At 36.7% G+C, this 8148-nt stretch overlaps 1 protein-coding gene across 1 annotated transcript; it reads right to left on the bottom strand.

Moving 5' to 3' along the window:
- Positions 1-1587: 1587 nt before the first annotated feature.
- On the bottom strand, positions 1588-5077 carry plaua (plasminogen activator, urokinase a). The gene is made up of 11 exons (XM_035912061.2): positions 4951-5077; positions 4225-4318; positions 4104-4137; positions 3868-4006; positions 3702-3784; positions 3558-3602; positions 3285-3465; positions 3022-3167; positions 2783-2923; positions 2555-2703; positions 1588-2146 (listed from the first exon to the last, which is right to left on the bottom strand). Exons 2-11 carry the CDS (start codon positions 4273-4275, stop codon positions 1952-1954), a joined length of 1164 nt encoding a protein of 387 aa, XP_035767954.2. The 5' UTR covers positions 4276-4318; positions 4951-5077; the 3' UTR covers positions 1588-1951.
- Between the last annotated feature and the right edge of the window lie 3071 nt (positions 5078-8148).

The following is an 8148-nucleotide window of genomic DNA, read 5'->3' as shown; positions in this document are numbered from 1 at the left end:
GATTCTTTGCTATTTCTTAAAGATGCAACTTTCAGATATTGTTCATTTGCTGAAGATGTTATTTTAGGCCTGCTACTTCTTCTTTTGTCTTCCACTTGACCAGTTTCCTCAATTATATTTAAGGACACAAATCACATTGTGCTGGTATATGACACGTTTTCAGCTAATAGCTCTCGGTGAATCACCTTTTTGGTGCAAAAATAAAATTTTATGACTGTTATAATAAGAATAAATGATTTGTTTTTGCAACAGGCTGATTGTAACAAAGTCCTTAAAGATACAGTTTAAAATTTCTTTGCTAAACTATTTGTTATGTGTAGGGAAAACACTGGTTAATCCTTTTAATTAGATGCCTTTTTATACTTGAATGATTCATAGGGTAATGTTAAGTGGCTTAATAAGTAATGAAAAACATTCTTCTCCGAAAGTTGTCAGGTAGAAGAAGTCGGCTGAAAATAAATGAAAAAGTAGCCAACAGTCAGAGAAAACCTTGGAAAGACTTTCAACTATTGCTCAAGACCACTTGGAAGCAATAAACGGTGGTGATGATTGCATGCAATAGTTCAGTATATATGTTTTCCTTTGCAACAATATGAGTTGAGGATTTAACATAATGACTTTGAAGATCTCCTGAGTTCACTTTCACTGAGAACTGTCAACAGCTTGACATTTGTTGTTTTTATAGAAATGCTTCAATTAAAAATTGATTAGGTTCATTGAATTTTATTTGCGGTCTACACATTCGTAAGAATGAATGTTCTTATTTGGTAATGTCCTGACATTCTATCCAGCACCATCACATGATGACATTTCCTGGTTTAAATTACCAAATGTCACAGTGAAATGAGCTCAAGACTTTTGTTTCTTATTAAGCATTCATGCATTATCTTTTTTTAAATTGTTTGTATTCAAATGCATTTTTAGCCTTTGCCTAAATAATACATTGGGGCTAGAAACACAGATTCAAGTCCAGACAGTTCATCTATGTTACAGGTACAGCAGGATAATCAGGTAAGGTAAGGAAGTTTTAGCAGATGCAGTCACAGAGTATGCCTCTGCAAGCGCCAGGTTTCTAAAGGTCTGGAAAACCACAGCTATGGAGGGTATGGGAAACAAGTGAGCAGGAAGAGCAGGAGTGGTTGAAGTTATAGTACAGGGCATGTGGGAGTGGTTGGATGTCAATCTACAGCAGACTGAAGATGGCAACAAAGAATGCTTTATCTGTGACAGAAGACAAATGCAAAGCAGTTTATCTAGTCTGGTGTCTTGTTTTGACCCCTGTTGTGTTTCTAGTCTATTAAGTTCCGTCTCCAAACTGCTACACAGCACACAGATCAGATATGAAACAGATCAGAGGTCACTATTGTTTGCTCTAAAATACTTTTGTGATCTTTATTTTGAGGCTAAAAAAAAAGAAAATTTCACACAACAGTGCCCTCTGATGTTTGACTTTGGGACTCTTTAGCTTAGTCTGAGTCAGCCACTCGGGTGGAATTCTTTATTTCTGTGTAAAAGGAAAACAAGTGGCCTTGCCATTTGTTATACGTGTAACCCAGGGATAAAAGAGACAGTAAAAATGAGTTGATAAATAAGCTTTTATTATATATATATTTTTCATCAACAGCAGGACCAGCCTTTTATATGAAATTAAATTATTTGACATAAATATGTTTCCTAATTGCTTATTTTAAAAGTCAATAATAAATATGCAGAATACCTGAAAAATGCACAAGTATATAAAAATATATAATGCAACCGACAATTAAAGCAGTTTTTAAAATACTCTTTTTAAATATTTACATTAAATTGTTTCAGTGCAAAAACATGTTCACAGTAAGCGATGGTAGCTGCTCTCAGAACAAAACCTGCAACATCTGCACTTGCTTGCATGTGCAAAAAGCCTGCTGCTTTTAGGGAACACTTAATAAATAAATACGATTCTGGGACAGTTTCATTTCAGGGGATACATCAGTCCTTTTGCGTATTTGATGAGTCCTGTTTTTCCTGCAATCCATGTGTTGTAGTTGGTGACCTTTGTGTAGACACCTGGTTTATTTTTCAAGGCACAGCCCTCACCCCAGCTCACCACGCCGAACAGAAACATCCGACCTGATGCTCCACACACCAAAGGACCGCCAGAGTCTCCCTGCGGAAAAGGGCAAAACAGCCAGGTGTTAAATAAAATTTCCAGGTTTATCATTATTTTGTTTTCTGATTCAGTTTTTCCCTGACAAACAAATATTTTCATGTGAAAACTGTGAAAATATACTCAGAAGGTAACCCTTGACTTGTCTTGAGGTTGACAACTAGCAACAAATTTCAACCTAAAGGTAACTTATCTGACATTATGCTATTCAGCACTTTTCAATGTTAGCAAGTTTCTTCAAGAAGAGGAAGAAATACTCTTCAGATCCGCTTTAAAGCTGTCAAAGGTTATGATGCATGCTGCAATTCAAGTTACCACTTCTTCTAACTCACTTCTCTTTTGATGTATATATTTAAAGCAAGCCCAAATGTCTTGTTTCCCACGACATACCCTGCGCCCTGTCCTTACCTTGCAGGCATCAGTGCTCCAGTCGGGGCTCGCAGCACAGAACATGTTTTCAGTGATGCGTTTTCCGTAGTGCACTTCTTTGCTACAGTCAGCGTTGGACATCAGTTTTACCTCAGCCTTTTTCAGATACTGTGAGAACTGGAATGAGCCTGCAACAATGTGTCAAATGTGAGAAAAGGTTGAGAGAACAGAGCTCAGTCTAAAGGATGGAGGTCCTGTACTACTAACCTGCGCTCTCCCTCCCAAATCCTGCGATGGTGCATGTAAATCCAGGAGGTAGCTCAGTGTGAAATGGAGGAAGGCAAGCTATGCGTACAGAAGCTGATTTAGCTGCACGTCCTCCATCTCTGCTTTTGAGCTTAATCAGAGCTGAAATGTAAAAATAAAAACACCCGTAAGTTCTGTGCTCAAAGTAGTTCTTTATATGTGTATATGCACAGTTTAGTCACAACAGAGTTTGTGCTCACCTATGTCGTTATTATAGGTAATATCATTATATCCTTCATGCATGATGAGTCTTTCCACAGCAAACTTCTGCTCACTACTGGCATTCGTTTCATTAATGGCACTCTTTCCCAGGTATATGGACAGATGTGTGAGTTTGGTATTCTCACTAAACAAAAACCAAACACACAAATGTGTAAACATGTCACACACCAACATGAATGATTTTGAAATTACAGTGCGATGACGTCATTGGAGGAAATAACACGGTGCTTTGTTTTCTCACCCATCAGAGAAGCAGTGAGCTGCAGTGAGAATCCAGCTTGGTGAAATGAGAGTGCCACCACAGAGGAAGCCATAGCGCTTATGAAAAATGGCAGCAACCCATGGCTGCGACTCTATAGGTGTGAAAGAGCCACCTACAATTTTATGAATCCTCCTCTCAGATGTCTCTCCACACGTTTTCTCTGGAAGGACACATGGGATAAGTCAGCGGGAGCTAATAAAGAGAATCATACCTTGTGATTTAGGAAAAACTGGATTTAAACAACAAAATTACCTGTATCTACAGGTAGTTGAGGAGGCGCTTGTAGTGGTGCAAAACCTTCGTTGGAATAGAAAACAGAAAGCATTAGAAAAATTCAGACCAATCTTCAATAAAATATAGCAAATAGAAAAAGTAAATCACCAATATGAGACTTACATGTGGGAATATCACAGTATTCTCTCACAGTCCTTCTTTCTCTTGTGACATAGCACCATGGCATGTCAGAATTGTCAGGATTCCTAAAGTACAATTATATTAAACATGGGTTACCTATTGTCAGACATACAGTATAAAAACATCACATTGGTAGCCCAAAGCATACCTGCAGTAACGATGTTTGCCAAGTCCATTTACATTTTTCCATTGAGGTTTAACCTTGTTCCAGTAGAGACACGTGCGACCGGTGGATGACTTGTCAATATTTCCTCTGTATTCACTCCCATCTCCAGACAGACACCGTTCTGCAGATCACAGCACAAAGAGGGGTGAGAACATTTAATGCATGCTGTCAAAGTATAAACCTTAAGAACTTTACCTAGAACCACTGAAATGACTTACGTCTTGCCTGTTTGGATGATCTTTGTGAAAAAGCCTGAAAGAAGCATAGAGAAACTTAGTCATACTGAAAAATTAAAAACCTTCTGACCTCCATCAGAATAGCTCTTAAACCACTTCTTACCACATCCACGCTGACCGCTGCAAGGATGGCAACGAGGACAAAGAGATTCATCTTCACTTCTTGTTTTGCTTCTGTTTTTGGGGGATATTTTTGTCTGTGAATTTACAGAAAAGGAACACAACAATCGTGGGTAAGTGGAAGGAAACTTGCTGTCCCCTTATATGGTGCTTATCGTTCAACACATGACGGAGACGTGTGACCGCTACGAAACCGTGCTTTCTTGCTCTGGTTTTTAAATGTGAAGAGTGACGAAATGTTTAATGTCATGCCAAACCAGTTCAATATTCAACATACAAACACAAGGAAAACACCTCATGTTCTTTCGCCATGCCACTGACATAGATATTTAGCTTCCTGACAAAATGCTGCATTCCTGAGGTTTTAATGTGAGAGCGACAGATAGAGGATGTCCATCGTGTGCAGACTTTAAACAATCTAGCACTACAAACAGCATAATATCTACGCTGATTAACAGTAAAGTCTGCGCACAACCTTATATCACATTATTTTTGCAATGTGTGCAGTTCAAACTATGAATTTCTAGATATTCTAAGAACACAATGTCAATTTGATAATGACATAAGAAAATAATTGTGTGGTTAACTTTCAGTGCGCTGTGTTTGACATCAAACAGCTTCATATCTAAGAAATCATGTGCATTCTTAAATATAACTAAAACAGCTGATTGTCTAAAAGTCTAAGACACTTTGCAAGAGAAGTGTTTACCTTTAATTCCAGACTTTCAGTGCCAATGAAGACTATTATTTCTTCCAGTTGACTCTCCTCTCTGTACCTTCTGATATGCACCTGCACTGTTTAAGTACTCAGGCTCACACTGATGGTTGTTCTGGTGTTTCTGCTGTGACTCTGCTTGTGTTTCCTCCCTTTTAAATTACCGTGACTGCAAGTGGGAGGGAATTTGTCATGTCCTGTGACACACATCCAGTGAACAGCCCCTTCCTCTTAAGAAAAATTTAAAAAAAATATATCCAAAATTGGTCATGTGTACACTGAAACATGTGATTGAAGAATTGCTGTCCAGAATTTGTGGACAGAGTCGGTCACAAAAAACAAAACAACAACAACAAAAAAAACCCGTAAAATAAGACCACAAAAAAGAAAAAAAATGTAACAATAAGTTTAATAAATTGCAAAATGTAAGAATAAGTCTTTAATCTGTACAGCATTTTTCATAATCTTTTCGTGTACATGGAGCTTACATGAAAGTTCTGAAAATCTGACAATGGTTGCTTAATATCGTCTGTACTGCTTTCATGACATTACATGTTACAGTGACTGTGCTCAGAGATTAGTCTAAGGCTCTAAATCTATTATGTTAAGCTCTGAAGGACTCTGTATGTTTGTCCTAGCTGTGTGTGTTATAGCAGAGCCTTATAGTCTATAGACTGTCAAAATAGCAAACAAAGATTTTTTTATTTATTTGGAAAAAGTGATTTCAAATGTATTAACCATTAAAAATGCAATGTCAAACAAATTTGGACATAGACAAAGTTTAATAATCTGCCTCTCTTTCTTGATGCATTTTTCTTCCAGCCACTCTGGGACAAGTTAAGTTTTGGTTTTATCTGTCTAAAAAAATGTTGTTGTTTTTTAATCGTGAGGGCTCTTTTAGTTTAGATGTTTTCTGGAACATGCAGATACTGACAGTTTTAAACCCTCAGTATTTGCATTCATGAAATCCTCTCTTGATTGTAGATCATGTTATTGACTTTATTGCATGTTATGAAACTGTTTTTTAATCATGGAAATAAATCTGCAATGATCACCGAAGCAGTCCTGTGGGTCAACAGATTGTTGACTTTGCCACTCTTAAAGTTTTTCTCTCCCTAATTGATTTGTTTTCATTTTTCAGCCTAATGATGGCCTCCTTCATGTGCACCAATGGCTCTTTGTACCCTGCATTGACAGTTCTAGTGAAAAGCTACCAAACGTGTGGGCTCAGCTGGCCGTGTAACTGTTTTCAAGTCAATCATCCAATTACTTTGAGCCTTACTGCAAAAATTGCATTTTTAAAAAAATAAAAACACCTCAAATTAAAGCTAAATTAAAGTTAATCTTATTTAAAATCAACCATGGATGGTGTACAGAGACAAATTTGATAACAATGAAAAAATGACTGTAAAGCCTTTTATATTCTTTTTCCTTGCTGCATTAATTTATAATCTCTGCTGAAGAATGATAAATTAAAACAAAAAATTACCAGTTGTCTTTTATAGACTTTTATATCTTTATTACCAAAAACAAAAAACCCAAACAACCTCCCACCCCTCACAAATTGCACCTATATTTGCTTGTAAAAAAGAAAAGAAAAGCAGCAGTTGTTAAAGATCTTGTTGTTTCTGCACACTAACAGCCTCATACTATTTCCTGTACAACAATAGCCATTGTTATAAATTTTATTTGGAAATTTCTTGACTGAACAAATTACCTCATCAGCTTTGATGCTTGTGTTAGTCACGCTTCCTCTTTGATGATGATGATGATAGCCAAATGTTGCACTTTGTGCAAAATGTTTGGGACTCATGTCCAGCACAATGAAAGACATTACTGCCTCTGAAAGGAGATACGCAATAAAAGCCTAATTTAACTAACACGGCCAGGTGTTCAGCCAAAAGGGGAACTACATGTTACAATTACCCAACCCTGGGAAACCCAGGATAGTTGTGGCTGGAGTCAGCTGCAACCCGAAGTGTTGATTTTGTCATTTTGACTCCAGGAGTTTCGTTTTTATGCCTTTGATTTACTCTTGCACTGTTCTTTTGGACTGTTAATCTTTTAATTATTACTATTGAGCTACAATGGTAAGTGGTAATGCTACTGTAAATAAAGGGTGGGTCTTCTTTTAGTACAAAAATGCAGTATTGAATTGCTTTACTTAAATAAAATAAAAAAATTAAGAGGAATAGCTTTATCACACCTCTTACACCAGTCCTTTAGTCGATTTATTGCCAGTCTAGGGCTTAGTTTAAAAAATCCCCTCTCGATCTCATTTCTTTGGTATGCAGATGACTCACAGATTTACCTGCTACTGAAGCATAATCCATGATTCCTTTGAAGGCCTTACAGGTCTGTCTGGAAGATAGTAAGTCATGGATTTCTTTAAATTTTCTCAACTGAGATTACCAAAACACAGAAGTAATTGCATTGGGTGGTCCTGACCTCAGTTCTTTTACAATTTAGCACACTTTGAGCAAATTGAATCTAACGTTTAACACATTAACAGAGTAATGCTTCTTCCATCCCTAGCTACCTGCAGAAGTGAAGCCATTCCTCTGTTTCAGAGTCTTTGAGAGAGCTATCCATGCCTTCCTGTTATACAAAATTGACTAGTATAATAAATTTTATTTAGATGTCTTCTTTTTACTGAGGTACTTTTCACTTTTGTTTCCTTCCTTAAATTCTGTCATTTTTTCCCACATCATTTTAAGTTATTTGATTCATTTAGATGTGTAACACTTTTATCAACAGCTGTTCTCTTTCTCTCTTCAATATAAATATATTTGACTTGACTTAAAATAAAACATGAATAGTGAATTAATGAGAAATTTGTGTCACCTATGTTCTCTGTATTCAATCACGAATTACTCACTTCTGCTTTTCAGGGAAATTATTATAAGAGAGGTTTTGAGAATTGCAAAAGTAAGCAGTTTTGAAAAAGACCCACCTGCACGCAATCACATACTTTGATTAATGAAATCTGTCTGATTTTTAAAACCCGACAGCAAATGCAACAACAGAAAAGACAGCTGCAGGAAGGAGTATCAACACTGCTTTGTCATTACGTCAGCTTGTAATCACACTTTAAATGGTGCAATCACATTGCCTCATTTATTGTACTTCTTCTTTGAGCTCATGTTACAAGAAATTATGAAATTGTAATTTATCCCAGACAATACAATCTCT

The sequence above is a fragment of the Neolamprologus brichardi genome, chromosome 13 (genome assembly GCF_056152115.1).
Source record: "Neolamprologus brichardi isolate AB-2024 chromosome 13, ASM5615211v1, whole genome shotgun sequence".
NCBI lineage: Eukaryota > Metazoa > Chordata > Actinopteri > Cichliformes > Cichlidae > Neolamprologus > Neolamprologus brichardi.
The sequence above is the reverse complement of the archived record's forward strand: the minus strand, read 5'-3'. Positions and strand labels throughout refer to the sequence as shown.

What these genes read in the sequence shown, in the direction of transcription:
- plaua (XM_035912061.2), bottom strand. Translation starts at nt 4,275, where the DNA reads ATGAATCTCTTTGTCCTCGTTGCCATCCTTGCAGCGGTCAGCGTGGAT. An exon ending in ATACTGTGATATTCCCACAT is followed by an intron (nt 3,603 to 3,701) that starts GTAAGTCTCATA and finishes ATTCCAACGAAG; the next exon opens with GTTTTGCACCACTACAAGCG. An exon ending in TACCTATAATAACGACATAG is followed by an intron (nt 2,924 to 3,021) that starts GTGAGCACAAAC and finishes TTTACATTTCAG; the next exon opens with CTCTGATTAAGCTCAAAAGC.